The 25295-nt window shown below is 39.2% G+C and overlaps 1 protein-coding gene across 2 annotated transcripts in view; it reads left to right on the forward strand.

Moving 5' to 3' along the window:
* LOC122561654 (copine-8) overlaps nucleotides 1-25295 on the forward strand; it is a 371771-nt gene that overhangs the window by 220660 nt on the left and 125816 nt on the right. For both annotated transcript variants that reach the window (XM_043713603.2, XM_043713601.2), the window contains exons 7-8: nucleotides 16707-16770; nucleotides 19432-19535. In XM_043713603.2, coding sequence (XP_043569538.1) covers nucleotides 16707-16770; nucleotides 19432-19535 — 168 coding nt within the window. The remainder of the gene's footprint in view (nucleotides 1-16706; nucleotides 16771-19431; nucleotides 19536-25295) is intronic.

Below are 25295 nucleotides of genomic sequence, written 5' to 3' on the forward strand. Positions count from 1 at the left end.
GTATCCCCTTTGGTCTTAGGTGAGGTCCTAGAGGACTGGAGAATAGCCAGTTTTGTCCCATTGTTTAAGAAGGATAACAGGGATAATCCTGGAATTACAGGCCTGTGACCTTACGTTGATGGTAGGGAAATTTTGGAAAAGATTCTTAGGGACAAGATCCTTACACATTTCAAAGCAAATGGACTTATTAGCGATTTCCAACATGGTTTTGTGCAGGGGCGGTTGTGCCTCACTAACTTGATCGAGATTTTTGAGGAGGCGACGAAGATGATTGAGGGAAAAGCCACTGATGTTGTCTATATGGACTTCAATAAAGTCTTTGCCAAGGTCCCATATGTCAGACTGGTACAAAAAGTAAAGTCACGTGAGATTAGGGGTGAATTGGCAAGATGGATACAGAACTGGCTTGGCCACAGGAGACCGAGGATAGTGGTGGAAGGGTACCTTTTGGAATGGAGGGTTGTGACGAGTGGTGTTCCACAGGAATCAGTGCTGGGACCTCTGCTGTTTGTGGTCCACATGAATGGTATTGGAGGAAAATGTAGCTGGTCTAATTAGTAAGTTTGCGGATGAGAAGGATTGTCAGAGGATATAGCAGGATATAGATCAGTTGGAGGCATAGGTAGAAAAAGTGCCAAAATGGTTCTAAGCCGGGCAAATGTGAAGTGATGCATTTCGGAAGGTCAAGTACAAGTGGAAATTATACAGTGAATAGCAGAACCTTTAAGAGTATTGATACGCAGAGGGATCTGGGTGTGCGAATCCACAGATCGCTGAAGGTGGTAGCACAGGTAGATAAGGTTGTAACAAAAGGCCGATGGCATGCTTGCGTTCATTGAAAGGGACATTGAGTATAAGGATAGACAAGTTATGCTGCAGCTTTATAGAACTTTAGTTAGGCCACACTTGGAATATTGCATGCAGTTCTGGTCAACACACTACCAGAAGATTGTGGATGCTTTGGAGAGGGTCCAGAAAAGGTTTATCAGGGGGTTGCCTGGTATGTGGTATTTTAGCTTTGAAGAAAGGTTGGATGGACTGGGTTTGTTTTCACTGGGAACGCAGGAGGTTGAGCAATGACCTGATAGAAGATTATGATTGGCATGGATGGAGAAGAAAGTATGAGGCTTTTCCCCAGGGTGGACAGGTCAATTTCTAAGGGACAGAGGTTCAAGGTGCAGGGGGTAAAGTTGAAAAGATGTGCAAGGCAAGGTATTTAAACAAAGTGTGGTGAGTGCCAGGGATGTGTTGCCAGAGGAGGTGGTGGAAGCAGACACAATAGCAGCAGTCAAGAATTACTTTGAATACATGAATAGGAAGGTAATAGTGGGTTGCGGATCCTGTAAGTGAAGACAGTTTAATATTGTAGGACAAAATGTTTCAGCACAGGCTTGGAGGGCCGAAGACCTTGTTCCTATGCTGTAATGTTCTTTGTTAATGCAGCAGACCCTTACTGTAACACTGACGCATTTACCTTTATTTCTTATGAAGTCCTGGACTGCACTTTTATGTAAGTTGAGGAAAACTTGTCTTGCATTTTCCAAAATGTAAACCTGACCCATTTGTGACTTTGTCCACGATAGCTTTTCCCTTCACATGGGCATTGGGAACAAGTGATATGAGAGTAGAGAACAATGGATTAGAAGATTTCCATCATTCTCCAACACAACAAGCTAGCTAAAAAAATCATTAAAGGTCCCTTAAGCCTTACCCATTTGTACCAGCCAAATGTCTCTTAGATTGCCCTTGCCACCTATGCCCGCTCATATTCTCCATGTTATCTCATGACCTTTTTTGTTATCCCAATGTATCCTCCATTGCCAATCATTCAGTATGTAATATGTATAATCTTCAAAAGCCATGCAATACTATTGGGAATTAGTTTAAAATGATTGGAAAAAATTGAAACTTGAATAACCTAATGAAACCTTGAATTCACCACTACCAATACTGGAAAGAAAACCAGCTGAAGTGAAAATGTGATTGTCCTACTTTAAAGTGCCAATTAGGTTTATGAGCGAACAAGAAACAATATTAAAACCAAATTTTATTTTATCAGCCTTCTAAAATTTTAAATTGTTCTTGTACCAAATTACCACTTGCACCTTTAAAACCCACCCAATTATTCGTAATGGCTACAGCCATCATCATAAAGCTTTCAGATACATCACTTGAAACAGACAGAGTACAATAGTGTTGTGTTTCACTTCCAAATCAGAGTTTCATTAATGAATGGAGCTGATGGAAACATCTTTTCAAACTTTCAGAAACATTTGTAGCTATCAGTCAAATAAAATCACAGCACGCAAAATGATGTCAAATGTTGACTGGATATTTTGATTTCACTTTTTTAATGCATGGAATTATTAGCATTTGGAAAAGTAGTGTATATGATGAATATTATGATGGAAGGCTGGCCAGTGGAAAGGTCTACTTACCTTTGTAGGACAGTTCCCATGCAATACCTCATAGGAATATTTGAGGTGCCAAATATTTTACATTTTCCTCTCAATGTTCATGGCTCTTGAGTCAAACGCAAACTCTCTTTTAAGGAGGTAAGAATTTTATGTCTTAAGAATCTGAAACCAGCAGTATGTGAGAAGAAATATAATTCTGCTGTGGTCATCAAGTCATGGAGTCATAGAGAAGTACAGCATGGAAACAGACCCTTCAGTCCAACTCATCCATGCTGACCAGATCCTAATCTAATCTAGTTCCATTTGCCATCACTTGGCCCATCTCCCTCTAAACCCTTCCTATCCATATACCCATCCAGATGCCTTTTAAATGCTTAATTGCACCAGCCTTCACTACTTCCTCTGGAAGCTGATTCCATACACACACCACCCTTTGTATGAAAAAGTTGCCCCTTAGTTGCCCCAGCCTATTCAGCCTTTCCCCATAGCTCAAGTTCTCCAACCCTGGTAAAATCCTTGTAAATCTTGTCTGAACTCTTTCAAGTTTCACAGCATCTTTCTGATAGGAAGGAGACCAGAATTGTACACGATATTCCAAAAGTGGCCTAACCCATGTCCTGAACAGTCACAACATGACCTCCCAACTCCTATATTCGATGGTCTGACCAATAAAGGAAAGCATACCAAACATCATCTTTCACTATCCTATCTACCTGCGACTCTACTTTCAAGGAACTATGAACCTGCACTCCAAGGTCTCTTTGTTCAGCAACACTCCCTCGGGCATTACCATGAGGTGTGTAAGTCCTGCTTTGATTTGTTTTTCCAAAACACAGCACCTCGTATTTATCTAAATTAAACTCCATCTGCCACTCCATTGGACAATCTGATGAAGATCCCATTGTACACTGAGGTAACCTTCTTTGCTGTCCACTGCACCTCTAATTTTGGTGTCATCTGCAAACTATACCTCCTATGTTCATGTCCAAATCATTTATATAAATAGTGAAAAACAGTGGACCCAGCACCGATCCTTGTGGCATTCCACTGGTCACAGGCCTCCAGTCTGAAAGGCAACCCTCCACCACCCTCTGTCTTCTACCTTTGAGCCAGTTCTATATCCAAATGGCTAGTTTTCTCTCTATTCCATGATATCTAATCTTGCTAACCAGTCTCCCATTGGGAACCTTGTCAAACGCATTCCTGAAGTCCATATAGATCACATCTACCACTCTGCCCTTATCAATCCTCTTTGTTACTTCTTCAAAAAACTCAATAACGTTTGTGAGACATGGTTTCTCATGCACAAAGCCATCAAAAATCAAAATGGGGACGGCAGATTCTGAGGAACTGTGTATTTTACACCCAAGACCGTTCTGGATCCCCAGAAGGTCACATGAAATGGTATTGAATCAGGAAATATATTTATTTGACAAAACTAAATAAAGTTCAGAGTTTCAGAACTCAAATCACTCCTCCATTGGAGACCAAAAATGCAGCTGCTGAAGTAAGACCTTAGTCAGAACATTTTCCTTTCGAATTGAAATTTGCAATCAGTTGGACCAAGCTGATACTTGAGACAGAAGACTATCACTATGTTCTAAAGTCTGAGGCTATTAGGCTTTAAATTTGTTGGTACTTTTGTGCTTTTTTTTGTATTAAAAAGTGTTATACTTGGATAACTCTTTAGTGTTGTTATATGAAAGCAACATTTTAAAAGGCATCTGGATGGGTAAATGAAGAGGAAGGATTTGGAAGGATATGTGCCAAGTGCTGGCAAATGGGAATGGATTGGTTTAGGATATTTGGTCTGCATGAATGAGTTTGACCGAAATGTCTGTTTCTGTGCTGTACGTCTCTATGACTATGATTCTATTTGGTATTCAATAGCCTGTGATACATTGGACTGAAAACTCCATGGCATAGTGTTTGGCATATAACTGACCTGCAGTAATAATGGAACTTTTCCCTGAAAGTTGTGGCCCCAAAGAAACATGGAAGAAACAGTTTGCTTGTTTAACTTAAGCAAAATGTCTATTATTCATCATAAGACCCCTCCTCCATACACCCCCAATTGCAAACTGGAAACACGAATAAGATCATCATTCAGATTCCTTCTGTGTTATCTAAACACAAGAAATCATTAGAATTGAATTGACTCTTTTTTGTGTTATGAGGTTGCTTTATGTATGAGTTTTTTTATGTCAGACAGGAGAAAAAAAATTATGTTGATGGCTCATGCAATGAGAGAGATTTCTGCTGCGTTTGGCAGGTAGGTAGCATTGTTCTCGTTACAGCAGCTGTGAACCTTGTATGATGTGCATCCCCTGACAAGATGTGCCTGTGATTTAAACAATGGAAATGAGCAATCCATTCCCATGCCCCTTGAGGCACCAAGGTATTACTCAGCAGGACACCATTTAGTGGGCCTGCTGGAAAATGATAATCTCATCCCACATGAGATTAGAACTCGCAAGTCTCTCACAGGACTTGTGTTACCAAGTTGAGATATCAACTGTTGTGTTATGAGATCATACAGTAATTTATACTGATGTGGAATAAAAATGAAAACATTTGAATGTTCTAGTGGTTAATCACAGCACACAAAACAAACACAATTGGTATTACTCTGTTGCCTTATTTGTAGCACATATATCATTCACAGCACTTTAACTTAATATTTTCTGTGTTTTTGTTCCAGAAATATTTATTTTCCTTCCATTAAACATCATCAAGACATCAGTTCCCACCACAAACATCTCTCTTGAACAACTTATTCCATCCCTCTCCCTGATAAGCCTGAAATCAAGCCAGCCTGATAACAACTTTGGTGTCATGCTTAATTTTTGAGATGAACTTCCAACCTTATGCTTAGGATGTCTCTAAGACACATATTTCCAACTCAAATTCACTCCACTCTTGCTTAAACTTATTTGGTGCTAAAACCCTCACCTATGCCTTCATTATCTCAAGGTTTGACCATTTCACTGTGTTCCTTCCTGGTGACCCACCTTCCATAAATTTGAGGTCATCCAAAACTCTGCAGCCCATTCCTTAAATTGTAGGAAGTCCCGTTCTTCTTTCTCCTCTGCTTGCTGACTCACATTGATTTCTGGTCTCTCATCCTTGTTTCCAGATCCCTCCAAGTCTTTACCCCTTGCTATCTTTGTAATCTCCTCATTCCCCAATCTGATATATCCGCTGTCCTCTAATCATGCATCTTGTGGATCTCCAACCTTAATTCCTCACCGTTAGTACCTGTGTCTTCACCAACCTTGGCCCTAAGCTCTGAAATACCTCCCCTACATCTCTGTACCACTACTTCATTTGTTTCTTTTAATCTACCTTGTTGACCAAGCTTTTGGTCACTATCTTCATGTGGCTTGTTGTCTTACTTTGTTTATCATCCTCCTGTGTGTCCCTGAAATGTTTGATATTGTTTTGAAGCATGCCCAACAAATTATAAACCTTGAAATTCTTCATCATCCAGCCAGTATTTAGTTTTCAAAATCGTTGATGAGCTTTAAGAGATATTTGATTTAATAAAGTTATAAGAAAGTACTGTCAGTGTTTCCAGTGTTTTGATGGTTCTTCACTTTTACACATGAATGGACAAAATGAAGAGGTGAAAATTCACCAGATCAGTAAGCCACCATCTGCAGACATGCTGCAGCCTTGGTTACGTTACTGCAGGAAATTTTGGATTCCTGTGGGTGTCAGCGAATGTGCTTAGAATTCACATTTTCCCACAAGCTATTGAAACATACCACAAAGGTGAGCAGAATAATTGTTGATTGTGATCAGCTTTTGGAAGTTGGCCTTTAAAGTGGGAAAATGTGAAGTTGTTCATTTTGGAAGGGTGACCAAAAGACAGGATGATATTTAAATGGAGAAAATCTGCAGAAAGCTATAACCCAAAAGGACATGGGGAAACTTGTGCACAAAACAGAAAAAGTCCAGATTGATGCAGCAGGTAAGCAGGATGACTCATGGAATGTTGGCATTTATTTCAAGAGGGTTAAAATATGAGGAGGGAAGTCTTGCTGCAACTGTACAAGGTGGTGGTGAGACCACATCTGAGATACTGTGTGCTGTGTTAATCCCCTTAAAGAAGGAAATATATCAATTCATTGGTTGTGATTCAGAAAAGGTTCACTCAGATGGTATGGAGAGATAGCCTTATGAGCAAAGGTTAAACAGTTTGGAACTGTATTCGCTGCAGTTTGAAGAATGAGAGATGGTGATCTCATTGAAACATATGGAATTCTTAAGGGTCTTGACAATGTAAATGCTGAGAGGATGTTTCCCCTCCTGAGAGAGTCTAGGACAATAGGGTACAGTCTCAGAATAAAGGGGCACCATGTAAGACCAAGATGAGGAAGAGTTTATTTGCTGAGGATTGAGTGGCCTGTTGCAACTCCTTGCCATTAAGCTATGGGGCAGAGTCTTTGTGCATACTATTAGTGTTGAGATGAGTAGATTCTTGAACATTAGGGGAATCAAGGGTAATGGGAAAAGGGCAGGAAAGTGGACATGAAGAATGCTGGATCAGCCAAGATCCTATTGAATGGCAGTGTGGGCTCGAGGAACTGAATCTCCTAACCTTTTCCTTTTTCTTACAGTCATTCTGAAGTTGTCCTCTAAGCCAACCTGTTTATGGGCTTGAGGTAGGAGTGAATGCCTACAATAATTTTACAAAATGAGCATGATTATTTCATAGCAACTCGGTTTTTTGAGAGGGATCAGAAAGTAAGGAATTCTTTCGGGACAGTTGTATATGGAAAATGAGTTGACTTGTTGAACTTTCAAAAGATATTTTGCAGGTACTCAGTTTCATTGGGTAGTGTTTGCTGTTGTTTGTGAGCCGTAAAGCTTTGGCAGAAGATTTGCTTCCAAAAGGGGAAAGTTTATTGGAAATGATAAATTGCTACTGGGAAATATAAGCTAAGGTGAAAGATTTTCTTGCCACGTTGGCTGTGATATTACTAGCTAAAGCAACTCATTGATCCCTTTTGCTAAAATGCACAATCATTTCTGTGAAAAAGGCATAGTGATACCATGCTGAGTATTGTATTGTTTAAAAGCAGTGAGCAGCAGTTTACTTTACAACCCTTTGCAGCCATGTGTTGAAGAGCACCTCCTGTCTTATTGGCATTGTATGTGCCAAAATTGGCTTATAATTAGATGTGTGTTTATATTCTGTTTCTACAAAGCAAAATGCGCAAATTATATCATAGTAATTTGTTATGTCATTTTAAAAATAATGTGTGCTTAGCAATAATTGTTACCCTGGTAGTTGGCCAGCAAATAAAGATTAAAATAAAAGATTAAAAATAATAGGGTGAAGGTTAGAAGGAATTTTTGCACAAATAGGAATTTGTGACTACTGCTGTTGCCATCTCCTCCTGTCCAGGATTACCAGTTAAGGGCTAATGTCGGGGTACTTAGTTGGAATAGACACACGTAGGCATAGCAATGGTTAGGGATGTAGAAATGCTGTTTCTTTCTCTGTTACTCTTTCCCCCAGTCAATGTCTCTCATTCCCTTTCTCCACTCTCGCCTTTCTCACATTCCCATAAAAGTAGCCTACATGACGATGTGAAAACTTATCCATCACAGTGTATGTCCCTTCTGAATTTTTTTTTAGGCTCTTCACTTTATTTGAAGTGTGTGGTTTTATGGTCATTCTCTGTGGTATTGTATCACCACTTCCTTCTGGGAAGCTAACAATGAGTTTGACTGGATAGATTCATCTTTGAGGGAGCGAAAGATGAGTTAAATGAGGTTTCATAGGGTAAATACACATATGCTGGAAATGTGTTGCTGGAAAAGCGCAGCAGGTCAGGCAGCATCCAGGGAACAGGAGAATCGACGTTTCGGGCTTATGCCCGAAACGTCGATTCTCCTGTTCCCTGGATGCTGCCTGACCTGCTGCGCTTTTCCAGCAACACATTTCCAGCTCTGATCTCCAGCATCTGCAGACCTCACTTTCTCCTTAAATACACATATGGCCACCTGTATAGAGGAACTGGATAAATGAAAAATGAGGTACATCTGTGTCCACCTCCACTGTGTGGTCTGTGCACAGCCTCTTAAATAGTTTGCACAGTATATGTCAGTTGTGACAAATAAAAATCCAAGACACAATATTGTTGATGTCATCTGATGTGTAGAACTTAGTCAAATTTTATCTTGGCTTCTCATTTGATCATCTCTCCAGCACTGAAGGTGAATCAAATGATGCTAACTGCAAGTACTTGACTACTGTGATAATATATTTGATGCCAATTAATGATAATATTACCGCTTGGTAACTACTTGATGTCAAATTATAGTTAGGTCATCAAGCAATTGATATCAACTAATAAATTAAAGATGTACTGGCCCTGGAGCATGTTCAGAGGAAGATCACGAAAATGGTCATGGGAATGAAAAACTTAACGTATTAAGAATGTTTGAGGACTCTGGGTTGATACATGATGGAGTTTAGAAGGATGAGGGGGGATTTAATTGAAACACACAGGATACTGATTGGCCTGGACAGAGTAGATACTGGGAAGATGTTCCCATTGATGGGAGAGATTGGGCCCGAGGGTATAGCGTCAGAGTAAAGGGAAGACCTTTTAGAACAGAGATAAGGAGAAACTTCTTCAGCCAGAGAGTGGTAAATCTATAGACTTCATTGCCACAGAAGGCTGTGGAGACCAGGTCATTGAATATATTTAGGACTGAGACAGATAGGTTCTTGAATATCAATGGGATCAAGGATTAGTGGGAGAATGAGGTTGAGAAACTTATCAGCCAAGATTGAATGGTGGAGCAGACTCGATAGGCTGAATGGCCTAATTTCTGCTCCTATATCTTATGATCTTAAAAGTTGTATTTTACTGTAAATGAGGACAGGTGATGCTTGAATGATTGCATTTAAGAGTGAATGAAAACTGTCATTAGCGAGTGACGTGAAGAAATGTCAGTAATTTCTGGTAAGGTGCTATTAATAGCCTTGGCAAGATAGAAAAACCATGACATTCAAAGATTGTTTTAATATTCCTCTATTCATCAAATATTTCTGTCTTTGAAGTATAGCCCTCTGTCACATGCTTTGTTTTTATTTGCTAAATGTTGGGTCTGTAGATCAGTAGTGCCAGCAAATTGTTTCAGTTAAGCATCAAAACAATGTGAAATAAAAATGTAAACCCCCCCCTTTGGATCTAAAAGGTCAGGATAAATATCAATGACAGACAATAACTTGGATAGAGTTCCACTTAATGTGATACACATTTATAACATGACTAACCAAAAATACATACAATGCTCACTATGACACTGGCTGTTAGAAGGCAAAAGTGAGGACTGCAGATGCTGGAAACCAGAGTCCAGATCAGAGTGGTGCTGGAAAAGCACAGCAGGCCAGGCAGTCAGCATCCGACGAGCATGAAAATCGATGTTTCGGGCAATAAAATGGAGGCAGGGAGCCTCCAGGGTGGAGAGATAAATGGGGGAGGGTCTGGGACTGGGGAGAAAGTAGCAAAGAGTACAATAGATGAATGGGGAGTGGGGATGGAGGTGATAGGTCAGAGGGGAGAGTGGAGTGGATAGGTGGGCAGGGAGATTGGCAGGTGGGACAGGCCATGAGGACAGTGCTGAGCTGAAAAGTTGGAACTGGGGTAAGGTGGGGGTGGGGAAATGGGGAAACTGGTGAAGTCCACATTGATGCCCTGGGGTTAAAGTGTTCTGAGGCGGAAGATGAGGCGTTCTTCCTTGAGGCATCTGGTGGTGAGGGAGTGGCGGTGAAGGAGGCCCAGGACCTCCATGTCCTTGGCAGAGTGGGAGGGGGAGTTGAAATGTTTGGCCACGGGGCAGTGGGGTTGATTGGTGCGGGTGTCCCGGAGTTGTTCCCTGAAGCACACTGCTAGGAGGCGTCCAGTCTCCCCAATGTAGAGGAGACCGCATCAGGAGCAACGGATACAATTAATGATATTGGTGGATGTGCAGACGAAACTTTGATTGATGTGGAAAGCTCCTTTGGGGGCTTGGCTGGAGGTGGGGGAGGAGGTGTGGGCTCAGGTTTTGCAATTCCTGTGGTGGCAGGGGAGGGTGTCAGGAGGGGAGGGTGGTTTGTTGGGGGGTGTGGACCTGACCAGGTAGTCACGGAGGGAACGGTCTTTGCGGAAGGCAGAAAGGGTGGGGAAGGAAATATATCCCTGGTGGTGGGGTCCGTTTGGAGGTGGCGGAGATGTTGGCGGATGATGCGGTTAATGTGAAGGTTGGGAGGGTGGAAAGTGAGGACGGGGGGGGAGGTGGGATTCTGTCCTTGTTATGGTTGAAAGGGTGGGGTTTGAGGGCGGAGGTGCAGGATGTGGATGAGATGTGTTAGAGGGCATCTTCAACCACGTGGGAAGGGAAATTGCCATCTTTCTTTAGAGATGCCTCACCTCCATCCAAGACCCCAAAGGAGCCTTCCACACCGCCGCTCCCTCACCACCTGACACCTGGAGGAAGAACGCCTCATCTTCCGCCTCAGAACACTTCAACTCAGGGTATCAATGTGGACTTCACCAGTTTTCCCATTTCCCCCCTCCCCATCTTACCCCAGTTCCAACCTTCCAGCTCAGCACTGTCCTCATGACCTGTCCTACCTGCCAATCTCCCTTCCCACCTATTCACTCCACTCTCCCCGCTGACCTATCACCTCTACCCCATCCCCCATTCATCTATTGTACTCTTTGCTTCCTTCTCCCCACCAGTCCCCCCTCCCCATTTATCTCTCCACTCTGAAGGCTCCCTACCTCCATTCCTGATGAAGGGCTTTTGCCCTAATGTCGATTTTTCCTGCTCCTCGGATGCTGCCTGCCTGGCCTGCTGTGCTTTTCCAGCAGATCTTGGCTCAATTTTGGAGTATATGGCCAAACTTCTATATCTGACTATAGCAGCAAGTCCTTTTTTTTTCTGGTGTTTTTATATCCTGCTGTGACTGTGCCATATAAGGTAATAACTTGTTCAAAGCCATGCCCAGATCTTCTCCCTGGTTATTCTTGAAGAAACCCAGGTGGCTGTTTTGGTCCATCAATGTTGGAATGAAGAAGGCATGGTTATGTTTAATGGAGCACATTTCTCCAATGTAATTGTGCTGCCTTACGAACTTGCAAAAATCTACATCTTGATTAATCTTCTTGTCCTACCTTAACTGTTCTCACACCCACAATTCAGTTCTTCTGTCAGCATGCTAGCTTCTTCATTGCCCATTTATGAGACTAAATCCTGGCACGCAGGACTCCAATACAGACAGTTTACATTCATTAATAGGAAACAAATAAAACCATGGTTACTTAATTCAAAGTAAATAATACAACATAAGAGTAAATAATACATTGGCTTACAAAGTTCTGTGTGTGTGTGTTAGAATTTGCTTGCATCTAAGACATATTAGTCATAACCATATCGAGTCCTGTGTGTGGTGATAATCTATCCCAATGGTCTCGTCAACATTGTGCTCATTGCCATAATTGTAAATTTGACTGAATTCAGATCTTAAACTTGCTTTTGGAAGATCTCCAATAAAATTATTTAAAAGCAAGTTTAAATGACAAGGCTATTCTCCCTGAGTTAAAAATCACACACAATCCTGAAGAAGGGCTAATGCTCGAAACGTCGATTCTCCTGTTCCCTAGATGCTGCCTGACCTGCTGCGCTTTTCCAGCAACACATTTCCATCTAAAAATCACACAACGCCAAGTTATAATCCAACAGGTTTAATTGGAAGCACTAGCTTTTGAAGCGCTGGTCCTTCACCACAACCACCTGATGAAGGAGCAGCGCTCTGAAAGCTAGTGCTTCCAATTAAACCTGTTGGACTATAACCTGGTGTTGTGTGATTTTTAACATTGTACACTCCAGTCCAAATCATTCCAAATCATCTCCAAATCATTCTCCATGAGCAAATAGTTCTCCTAAGGTATTCTGCTGTGATAGCTCCTTTTGAGAAAACTGTTGAAAACTGTGTGTTCAGAAAATAAAAGTGTGCTGTTGACAAAAGGAAAGAAGGAGTGAGTGGAACCATCTGTTATCCTTTATAATAGTAATAATATGGTTCAGTGTGTTTGGATCTGCTCTCCTGAGTAAGTATTAATTCTATCACAGAGGTTCACCATCTGTCAGAATGACAAGAGCAGCTTATTTTTTAGGTTATTGTGTTGCAAACAACATTCTGAAAATTGTCTTATGATGCACTTGTTATTTCATGCTGCCAGGGAATTATTTTGCTTTACATTTATGATGAGGTTTTACTTTTTTCTATACAGGAGGAAGAAAGTGCATACGTTTCTGTGGCATGGAGTATTTTAAACTTCTGGATTGCTCATAAGTCGCTTTACAGTGGTTGCAATTTGATTTGGAACTCCTACACTCAGTTGTACCATTTGGGAAGACTAGCTAAAGCTGATCAACAGCTTCAGAAAGAAAGTGATAATTGAAAACCATGTCTCAGTAGAATTGGCATTTGTTTAGAAGGTGATATGGCAGGATTTAGACCCAGCATAAGGCATGCTGCTTAGCAGCGAAACTGCTTTGCGTTAATATTTTAGCTGTGTTCTGTTATGGAACATGGACATCACTGGCTCAGCCAGTGTTGTCCAACTCTGTTTGCCCTGGAGAAAGTGGCAGCAAAATGTGTTCTTGAACTGCAGTCTAACTGGTGTAAGTCGCCCACAATGGTTTTGGTGTTAGTCAATTGGATTGGGTTGTTTCCATTTCTAATTGTGGCCTCTTCCCACAGTGAATAGGATCACAATGTGTATATGCTAACTGAAATGGAATCATGTCATTGCACTCAGGCAAAGAATTCTGAACAGCGAATCCTTGATGAAGCCAGGTGGAGGATCAAGGTGGATATACCATCCAAGAATTTGGGTCCTTGTGGTGTACTGGGAGTGTCCCTACCTCTGAACCAAGTGATGAAGTCCCATGTAATAGCATCTCTGAAGAGATTGATTAGAAAATATCTAATATCCAAGTGTTGGGGTTCTTATGGTGAAATGTAGTGTCCCTACCTCAGAATCAGGAGACCAGAGTTCAAGCCCCACCTACTCCAACAAGTGTATTAATATGTCTGGCAGGTTGATTGACAATACCTACTACCAAAGGATTAGGATTCTTTTGTAACTGTCATTTTCCCTTCTTCTGAGCTGGAAGGTCCCAATTTCAAATCCTACCTGCTTCAGAAATATGTAAAAACACTTCTGAACGTGTTGATTAAAAATCTATACTATTCAAGCATTGTCTGACAGGAATCAGCTCGCAGATAACGTCACCCCCATAGTTACAGCTTAAAACATATTTTCCTCCAGTTACTGTAGGAGTTTCTTCTTTAACTGAGGGTATAGGGTAGTAACCATAAATAAAAAAAGAATTACTTTTTAAAAATGTAAACTGTGTAAACAAATGTTCTTTAAAGTACTGTAGCATTCAATTAGAATAATCCAGTTTGGTAACACTCCATGCTAATTTTATTGAGTGACATTCCAGTTGATAGTGCAATGAATCTCTCCACAAATGTGCACAAAACTATCTTTAGTCATTTGGAGCTGTAGCTCTGTGCAAGTGGAATCAATCTGCAAAGCATGTTTTGATACTGTTCCCAAAGCATTAATATCCCGTGCAGTGAATCCAGAAGGAATACATGCCTGACATCGTTCAGTACTGTCAGTGTCACCTGAACAGATGCTTTAAATTATTTTTTGCTGCAAAGGGCACTGTGTTTTGAAAGCTTGTATGATCCCCTGGTATAGTGACCATGCAAAGCCTGTAATGCCTGAGGATAGAGACAACTTGGCTTTGGATGAAAACACTCAACTATCGTTGACTGCAAAATGAGTATGTTTTCTGCTCTGGCAACCAGGCTTTGGTGAAGAATTTCAAGTATTTCTTTCGGTTCAGAGGTCAAACCAAAAGTTATGAACCTGATGATAGCACAGAGGGTTTGTAGATTTGTCAATATTTACAGTGGGGAACTCAACTGTCCCAAATATCAATGTCAAGATAGCCACAGAACACCACAGTGACTGCCTCACTTTTTTTTCCTTCTGATTGCAATGTCTTTGTATATTAGTTCACTAATTCAGATGGCCCTCTGTAAGAGCCAAGCCTTGACAAATGTAAACTTTCTTCTTATCAAAGTCATCTCAATAGTCTGACAAAACCTAATATCATGTACTTCACCATTGCTACCAATTGTATTGGATGAATTTTCTTGTGTGTAATTGTTGTCCTATAATTTGCAGCACTAAACTGTTTTTCTGAACGTGAGATATAGCTTTCAGATTACTATGTTTCTTTATAAGCAGTGAGCAACTCACAGCACACCAATTGATGAGGCATATTATATCCGGTGTTAGTGTATGTCTTCAACATCACTGGCATGTCTAAGTTTAAGAAAAATTCTGAGTTTTGTTCATTGATAATAAACATTATTGTTAATCATTAGGTTAAACGGTGTGGATTGTGAGATTTGAAAACATGATTGACAGAACTCTTGATGAGTGATGGATATTGTCTCCTTGTCCTGCAAAACCCTAGCTATGCGAATGTGGCAGATCAGGGTTTCTGGAAGATTTTAAATTAGTAAGTCAGCAAAGTTGCTTTTATTTTTCAGGCAGTTCGCTTCACTCCTAATTTCCTCCAATAGGCATTGCTATGAATTGAAAGTGTTATGCCGGTGTAACAAGAAAGCCAACACTTCAAAAGTTGATCGCTTCAATCAGCTCATAACTACCTAGTTCTGATACACGAGTATAATTGAAAAGCATTTTGGAAAACAGGATTAGGATCATAAAGCCAATTTACTATAAACAGTTATTTTTAAAGGTGAATTATACTCTAGGTATTTACATGATTTGTCCTTGAATAATTGCAAATAAGTTGGTTTACATTGCAGTTAAATATGTACTAACCAAATGGGATCAAACTAAAGAACCAGCTCTTCCAGAAGGGGTTAGCAAATGCTGCTGTTTCAATTCCACAGTGGCAGTCTGTCACTGGATGCAGACATTGATACATAGCTGAGGAAAGCAGCTACCACCTTTGACCAACTCATGAAATGTACATGAAATATCATCAGGCTGTCTATTAGGATCAAGCTGGTAGTTTGCAATGCCTGTGTTCCCAAACCATTGAATGGTTGTAAAACATGGGCAATTCACAACTCTCAAAAGAAGCTCAATAATTTCCATCTTCTCTGTCTGTTGCATGTGATGTTTGTGTTCTGACAGGGCACATAAGTGCAATGGTCATTTTTAAAGACAAAGCTCTCAACTTTGTTAGCACTCATTAAACAAAGTCGGATTAGTTGCTTTAGCCACATTAGCAGGATGGAACATCAATCCATACCCAAGGATCTTTTAAAATGATGAAATAACCAGAACCAGATCATCAGTGGGTGCCAAAAGCTTCACTTCAAGGATGCTGACAAGTGTGATATGGAACTCTTGCATATTGAGTACCACACAAGAGTCACTGGGTGCAAGACAGTAAAATATTAAGTGGAAAGTTGCCAGTGACCTGAGGCTATGGCATCTTGAAAACAGATGCCAATACTAAAAGCAACCTGGCTGTCTCATGGGGTACTTGTGGCAGAACCCAATTCTGGACAATTGGTGTCTTCAGACATTAGTTACACCATATGAAGACATCCGTCTGAAATAGATTGTTCTCTGCAATTTCATGGATTGAAGGTGCTGATGCACATCTGAAAAACCAAGGAATTAGCAAGAGTCAGCAAAAACTAATGTAGTAAGTTAAATTGTAGCGTAATAATTCAAATGAACCTTATGGTCTCAACATAGGAATAGGTGTTTTCTTGATGCACAGTATTATTGACAGACAGCTAATTGGATAAAAATAATCAGTTGTAGTAAGGCTGGTGAACTTTGGTTTATGGAATTGTGACCAGTTGTGAAAACCATTCAGCTTCTTGTTACCAGTCAAATCTGACTTTGTACGCATGTCCTGGTGAGATGCCGTTTATTTATTCCTTCTTCACTGTTTACAAAGCAATAGTGTAAAAGTACAGCAACTCCTTCCTCAGTCGTTTGTTGAAAAACAGTCCTTTTCTCAATTCAGTTCACAGTCAAAAGAAATTGGTAAACAAAGGTGATTGAAACAAAGGTATAATTTAAGCCATTTAAGGATCAAGTGAAACATCATAGAAGAAAATATTATTCAAAATTTATTTCACCAAAGAAATTTATGAAAACAGAAGCAAATATTTATTTTCTTTTTGTTTTAATCTAACAGGGGAATTCCTGGAAAGAAATGTGGAGCAATAATTCTCACAGCAGAAGAATTGAGCAATTGCCATGTAAGAACAAGTTATCAATCTTCTTCCAAATTAAGAACTACATAATACAGTAAAGGTGTCATCAAAATTACCCATTAGAATTGAGACCTATGTGTCATGTTTCTGCTAACTAAAGAAATTTAACAAGTGGAACTTCAATTTTTGAGATGTTCTTTTGGGTGACTACAACTATTAGTGAGTCTTATGATCTGTTTCGCAATGACTGGGCTCAGTAGATAATAATCATTAGGAACTCAGACAAGCCAATGGTGCAATGCAAATTCAGGCTTTTGTTCCCTCATAGTTAATTGTGTTTCCTTATTCTGAGGATTGGAGGTAAAAAGAGTCTATGCAGATTGGACACATGCTCCAAGAATGACAGAACTATGAAAGACTGTTGATGAGGAGAGAGGATTAATATAACAGTTAAAAATTCATTTTCTTACATTCCCTCTTTCAGCCTCGCAAGCTGTTAGATATTTTTAATCAGCCTGTTCAGGTGTGTTATGACCCATCTCTGGAGTAGGTTGTATTTCAACCCAGGCCTTTCTGGTCTAGAGATAAGGAAACTACTACTGTGCTACAATAGCCCATTATCCTTTTTATACTAGATACTATGATCACACAAATTTATTGAAAATTAAATATAAAGTATAAATTTATCGTTCTATTGTGTCTAAATCTTTGATGAAGTCAGAATGAAGAATTTTGGGTTTGTCAGTTGTGCTGTGGCATTTTACTTTCCATCCCTTTTTGATATGTATGCCACAAAAGGGAATGTAAATATATCACATAAACGAAGGTAATTAAGCACTTTTTTTGTGCTGCTGAAAGCATGTTTTAGTGGACTCGTAGGAAATATTCTTTGTCTCTATTTCGTCCACAAATTAAAGGTGCAATTTAACCAAATAAATCAAAATGGCAGTACCATTATAGCATAAAACAATTAACAAGTCCCAAGATAAAGTTGTTAGTATGCCTGTTAGCTTGTATCAGGCATCTTTTAATTGTCAGATGAAAGATAGAATCCAATTAGTAGTTCTGTGCAGGCATTGGTTCTGTACCACCTGCTGATTGGAATGAAATTGAAGTGGCTTAACATGTAACCAATAGCCTTGTATAATGTCTGGAAATTACAATTTATTCTAGTTGTGCTGATATCAAATAACATTGGGTCATACTGATAGCTATTAAAATTCAAAGTTCTTGATACCAGAAGCAAATCATAAAAATCATGCTTAAACTTACATTCGAAAATTTAAAATGACGCAATACATAACATAAAAGAGGATTTCTACATTTTTCTTATTTGACAATAAAATCAACAGAAAAGTTTAATATTTATTAAATGAATATAGACTAAGTAACTATTCTTAATCATTTAGATTGCATTCTTAAGTCTGGCTTTAAACTAGTTATTGCATGTTCGCACACTGGATACAATCCAAATTGCACATTTAAACTGACATTTCCGGTATTGTACATGGATTCTGTTTTACTCATTGCTGAATTAGCCTATACATCCTACGTACAAAGTAAAGTTGATTGAAACAAACAGAGAACGCTGGAGAGACTCCACATGCCTTGTAGTTTCTGTAGGGAGACAAAGAGTTAACATTTCAAATCTGATTTAATTTCATCAGAAATGTTTCTACAGCATTCTGTGTTTGTTTCAGATTTCCACCTTCCACAGTCTTTGCTTTTATTAAGTAATGCTGATTGGTTCAGTTATATGTAGGACCAGCATTTATTTTCTGAATGAATTGCGATTATCAAAGAGCTTTGTTTCATATGTATTGACATTAGTTGAATTGTTCAACTTAGTAAGGTGCAATTTTAAACTTGGAATATAGGGCAGGCCGATGTATTACGACAGCATTGAAATACATGAAAACTAAAGAATCAATGTGTATCCCAAATATTCATTTCAAACTAGCAATTTTGCAGGCAGCTTTCAAGCCTTTACATTTTCTTTTGAATCGGCTACATAATACTCAATAATACAATTTATTGTATACTTACTTACAAATTAGTTGCTTTATAGATATCGTCTGAAAGAATAAGATTTATGTTGTGATTCTTAATGGGCTTTCCATAAGAGTCCTGAAGAAGCATAGAATAATTCAAGTAGAGAATGTAAAGTCACCCGCAGGTCTGGCAACATCTGTGGAGAGAAAGCATAGTTAATGTTTCAGGCCCAGTGACCCTTCTTCAGACCTAGAGGGAACTAATAAGAGTTGCTAGACCCAAACATTAACTCTGCTTTCTCTCCACAGATGCCGCCAGACCTGCTGAGTTTTTCCAGCAATTTCTGATTTAGTTTCTGATTTTCAATGTCTGTATTTTTTTTCTATTTTTTTAAAAATGTAATTAACCAAGGTTTATTTGCATTATTAGACTGCTAAATAAGTTAGTCTTGAACAAATACTTTTGAGATCATTAAAGGAGAATTGTACATTTTGCAAAAGCCATGCTATTCAGTGCTTTCTTTCACTGCCTATTTTCATTATTTATTTACATCCATTTACTTACATTCATAATTGGGCTTTCCACATGGTTCTATTTATTGACCTACCATTACATCCTTGGCAGCATCAACCAAATATCTAGCAGTTTTAACAGCTTGCGGAGAAATTTTTTGATTGCTTCCTTTCACACTTGATGTTTTCCTGACTCCCTCAGGATATTGTGGCGATGCAGTTTTGTGCCAACAAATTAGATAAAAAGGATTTCTTTGGAAAGTCGGATCCTTTCCTTGTATTTTACAGAAGCAATGAGGATGGAACGTAAGTGATATTAATTTTTTTTAATCAGTAGATTGATTTCCAGATATTGATCATGTAACTAATATTTAACTTTGATTGAAGTAATGCATTCAGTTTTGGTCTCCCTGTTCTAGGAAAAATGTTGTGAAACTTGAAAGAGTTCAGAAAAGACTTACAATGATATTGCCAGGGTTTGAGCAATAGGGAGAAGCTGAATAAGCTGAGGCTATTATCCCTGGAGCATCGGAGGCTGAAGGGTAACCTTATAGAGGTTAATAAAATCATGAAGGGCATGGATAGGATAAATAGCCATGATTTTTTTTCTCCAGGATAGGGGAGTCCATAACAAGATGGCATAGGTTTAAGCTGAGAGAGAAAATTTTAAAAGGGACTTGAGGGGGAACATTTTTATGTGTATGGATTGAGCTGCTGAGGAAGTGGGGGAGGCTGATACAATGACAACATTCAAAAGGCATCTGGATGGGTATATGAATGGGAAGGGTTTAGAGGGATGTGGGCCAAATGATGGCAAATGGGACTAGATTAATTTAGAATGTCTGGTCAGCATAGATGAGTTGGAATGAATGGTCTGTTTCTTTGCTGCACATCTCTGACTCTATAAGTGTAGTGTGATGCACTTCGGAAGAAGAAACAAGATGAGGGAGTGTTTAATGAATGACAGGACATTGGGTAGCTCAATGGAACGGAGAGATCTTGGGTAGTTAGTCATAGATCCCTGAAGTCAGCACAGCAGTGAATAAGTTATGAAGGCATATGGGACATTTGCTTTCATCAGTCATGGCATAGAGTATAAGAGCAAGGATGTAATGTTAGAGTTGTCCAAAACATTGATTATGCCACAGCTGGAGTGATGTAGGCAGATCTGGTCACCTCACTACAGGAGGAGGTGATAGCATTAGAAGGAAAAGAGAGGAAGTTCACCAGGGTGTTGTTTGGGTTGGAGCAACTGAACTATAGAGAAAGATTAGCTAAGCTTGTAATACTTTCTTTAGAGAAGAGACAGCTGAGGGGGGACATGATTTCAGGTTGAGGGGTATGGATATAGTATGTAGGGGACAGCTGTCCTCCTTGGATAAGGGGATCAGTCATGAGAGGACATGGTTTTGGGGTTAGGGGCAGGAGATTCAGAGGGGATTTGAGAAAAAGAAAATAACGTAGAGGGTGGTGGGAATCTGGAATGCACTGCCTGTTAAGGTAGTGGAAGCTGGAAATCTTGCAACCTTTAATAAAAATTTGGATGACCACTTGAAATATCATAACATTCAAGAATATGAGATAAGTATAGGAAATTGGGATTAGTCTGTCTTTAGTGGCAATTATCAATGGGCTGAAGACCCTTTTCTGTGCTGTATGACTATGAATCTACTCCTTTACCACCTTTTTCCTGTAGACCATAAGAAATTGGAGCATCAATTGGATCATGGTTGACCTGACACTCCTCGTGTCCAACTTCCTGCCTTTTCGTCAAAACCGTTGATTTCTCCTACTAATCATGTATTTATCTACCTAAGCCTTCAATATACACAAGGACTCTGCCCCACAGCTGCTTGAGACCAGGAGTTCCAAAGATATTCCTGTCTAAAAGATATTCCTCCTTTTCTCAGTTTTGAATTGGCATCCCTTAATTCTGAGTCTATGCTCGCTGGTCCTAGACTCCCACATGGGGAGAAGCATCCTCTCAGCCTTTCCTGAGTATAACCTTTGTTCTATACCAAGGATTATCCTGGTGAATCTTAACTGCCTCCAATGAAATGATATCTCCTCTTAAATAAAGAGTTTAAACTGCTCAAAGTACTCCAGATATGGTCTCACCAACACCTTGTAGTTAGACTTGCCTTCTCTCATATTCCAACTCCTTGAAACTAAGGGCCAACATTCCATTAATTGTTCTGATTACTTGCTCCACCTATGTGTTAGTTTTCTGTGTCATGCCTAAGTACCCTCAACTCCCCTTTGTATTGTAGTTTTTTGCACTTCTTCTCCATTTAAATTTTTCTCAGCTCTTTTGTTCTCCATTCCAAAATGAAGGACTTCACATTTTTCGCATTAGCATTTACCAGTCTTTTGCCCATTTACTTCAACTTTCAATATCTCTCTGTAAATTCTTGTGTTCCTGTCACACCCTGCCTTTCTACCTATTTTTGTGTAGTCTGCAAATGTTTACACTGTATTGGCTTCCTTCCTCCAAGTCATCAATACATGTTGTAAAATTTCTGATCCCAGCACTGATCGCTGTGGATCCTCACTGGTCTCAGGTCACTAACCTGAAAAAGAATCCCTTCTCCCCGTTTTCTGTTTCCTGCTCATTGGCCAATTCTCTATCCATGTCAATATCCTGTCACCAACATTGTGAGATTTTATCTTATGACTTAACCTTTTATTGAGGTACAGTCAGTTCTGCTATAACACACATTTCTTCAATGTGAATTGACTTTAATGCGATTGAAGAACTTAGACTCTTATTTGTAGAACGTGAATTTTCCTTACCTGTATTGGCTATAACGCGATTATGGCCTTATTAGTTTAAAAGGTGTGGCTATTGCATGATTTTCTTACAATGCGTGATTGCACAAAAACAGAATTGTAGCAGAACTGACAGCACCTTGTCAAAGTGCCTTCCGGAAGTCCAGATGAAATATATCTACTGCTTCCACCCTATCCACTCTGGTTCAGCCTCCTTCAATAAAAAAACTTTGATAAATTAGTCAGACACTATTTCCCGTTCATTGTGCCATGCTAACTCTGCTTGACTAGGTTATGACTTTTTGAATATTCTGCTGTTGCTCCCTTAATAATTGATATGTTTTTCCAGAAATAGATGCTACATTAATTGTCCTATAGTTAGTTAATTTTTACCTCCCTTCCTGTTTATGTGCTTGTAGAATTCATTGGGATTCCTCCTTATGTTATCTGCCAGTCTTTTCTCATGATTCCTTTTTGCTTCAATAATATTTTCATGATCTCCTCTGAATCTTCAGTATTCCTTTTCAATGGTAGTTTTATTTTCTACCAGACACCTGTGATGAGCACAATTTCTCCTTTGATTTAATTTATATTGCCCCAGTCATCCAGGGAGCTCTAGATTTGTTGCCCTTCTATTTTCTTTTGAGGGGGAAGACCTTAACTGTACTTGAACCATCTCCTCTTTGAAGTATCCATTCTTTGAATTGCTTCTCCTGTCAGTCAGTGTTTGTTCTAGTTTGACCTGGTTCCATTTTTGTGCCATTGACGATATTAATTATTCGTATTGTCCTTTTCTATCATCATCCTAAACCTTAGGGTACAGTGATTACTGTCTCCTAAATATTCTTCCACTTCCACTTGACCTATTTTGCCAACCTCATTTCCAAGAAAACGGGCCATAGTGTAAGCTTTTTAGTTGGACAAAATGTACACTGCTGGAGGAGATTTTTCTGAGCACAATCTTGGAGTGTTTTCCCCTCCCTTCCCTTAGCACTACCACTGTTCCAGTCTACGCTTGGATAATTAAAATCCTCAATTATAATGTCTCTATAATGTTGCCACCTTTATAAGTTCCCTGCATGTTTGTTCCTCTATGTCCTTCTGACTAGTTGGTGGCCTACAGAATGTAAACAAGTAATATAATTGCACTCTTTTGTTCCTTACCTTCTTGAACCCTCTGGGGCATCCTTTGGCACTGCAGTGATTTCCTTAACCAATACTGCCACCGGTCCTCCTTTTTTTTCCTGAATGCTTAGTGCTCAAAAATATTTAACATGTGCTTTTCCTTTAGCCAGGTCTTTATTGCCATCGCATCATATTTCCATATGACAATTGACGCTTCTAACTCCCCAATTTTATTTACTATATTCTGTGCGTTCATATTCACCTGTTGCTGATTTAGACTTTATTATTTTTTTCCCTTACTCAGACTTCATCTATTAACATTCCATTTTATGTATTAGTGCTATCTATCTGTCCAATATTTTTATTCACTCTGGTATTTTAAGACAATCAGACAACTCAGTGGTTAATTTCACTGAGACCAAGTTTATTTCCAAACTTGTTAAAAACTGAACTGAAATGTTTAAACTGTTGGGCCTGGTTGTCAAGGCTTCTGGCTTATCCATCTTGTAACTTAACCATTCGTTACTGTATGCTATGTGATGCAGGTGAAAGAAAATTTGAAAAGAATTAGGTAACAGTCCTAGAGTATACTGACAATGTGGGTAGGGAGGGAAAGTGCTGAATGGAATCTCTTGACCTGACGTACAAGCTTAATGCCTGTATGAAATGAGAAAGGAATAGAGATCAGAAGCAGCTAAACCTTTACAAAATGATATAAACTACTAATGCAATTGAACAAGAAAATGGCAAAATAAATTAATAATGTTATACATAATGCAAACAATCATTTGTCACAGGATATATAATGAATAGAATTAAGTTACATTTTGGAGAGGAACCTGGCAATAATAGTTTATAATAAGCTACAAATCTCTAACCTTCATACATGTCCTGTTTGTTATTTGAACCAGGGTTGATAGGTTGGACAGTGAGAGCCTTCTTACTCAGATGGTAATGGCTAGCATGTGGGGGTGTAGCTTTAAATTGAGGGGTGATAGATATAGGTCTGATGTTAGAGGTAGTTTCTTTACTCAGAGAATAGTAGGGGCGTGGAACGCATTATCTTTTAACAGTAGTAGACTCGCCAACTTAAAGGGCATTTAAATGGTCATTGGATAGGCATATGGATGAGAATGGAATAGTGTAGGTGGGCTTCAAATTTGTTCCACAGGCCAACACAACATTGAGGGCAGAAGGGCCTGTACTCCCCATAATGTTCTATGTTCAAAGTGGTGTGCACTGCTTGTAATTTTCTTTTGCCTCAGAATTTGAAGGAAATTAATACAAGCTGCCAATCTTTACTTCGTAACAGCTTGTTTATAACACTTGGTGATGCATGCAACATACCCATAACAAGCTGCAATTCTGAGGTTGTATGGAGAGGTATGAATACTGCATAATGGTCTGACCCGATCTGCAATTTTCTGATACAGAATATGAGAATGACAGGGCAGGTTATAAATCAATTTTACTCCATTCTCTCTTTTTTTTAAAACCATTTTCCATTATTCTCATTAATAATTGAAGAACGTTTTCATATAACACTTCAGTGATTTACAAATTGCTTCACATTTTAGGATCATGTTGTCACAATAGATTTTCTGGTCATAGTGATTTATTACGCCTCTTTCTGGGAATGAATATATTTCATTCATATATAATAAAGGATTTATCTGTAAGCTGGAAAACTGTCATTATTTAGAAAATAATTTATATATCTTCCAAACTTTAACTGTAAGGTTCATTACAGTTTGGCTGCTTTGCATAATTCACACAAATGATTTATCCTAAAGCTATAGTATAGCTTCCTACATTTGAAATATGGGCTCATTAACAGTTTTGCAGATCTGAAAAGATTCAGCACAAATTAAGCAGGCATAGAGCGATTTTAACTATGAATCAGCCACTTAATTCCGTGTAATTCCTCAGCTAGACATCACTTTCATAATTAGTACTTTAATATTTTCTCTATTTAGTTATGTATCCACCTCTGCCTGTTTTATCTAATGCCTTAAGTTTCTTGCTTGATTGCTAACATTTCTGCAAGCCCTACTGTCCCAGTTTTATTGTTAACACTGAACACAATTTGTTCAATGCTCACCTCACTGACCCCTCAACTTCTATAGACAAGACAAGTCCAATCTATTCAGTACTTTCCCACTGGCATTCTGT

This window comes from Chiloscyllium plagiosum, unplaced genomic scaffold (genome assembly GCF_037043375.1).
Source record: "Chiloscyllium plagiosum isolate Xiang-an unplaced genomic scaffold, Cpla_swu_hap1 HiC_scaffold_23, whole genome shotgun sequence".
NCBI classification, from domain to species: Eukaryota; Metazoa; Chordata; class Chondrichthyes; order Orectolobiformes; family Hemiscylliidae; genus Chiloscyllium; species Chiloscyllium plagiosum.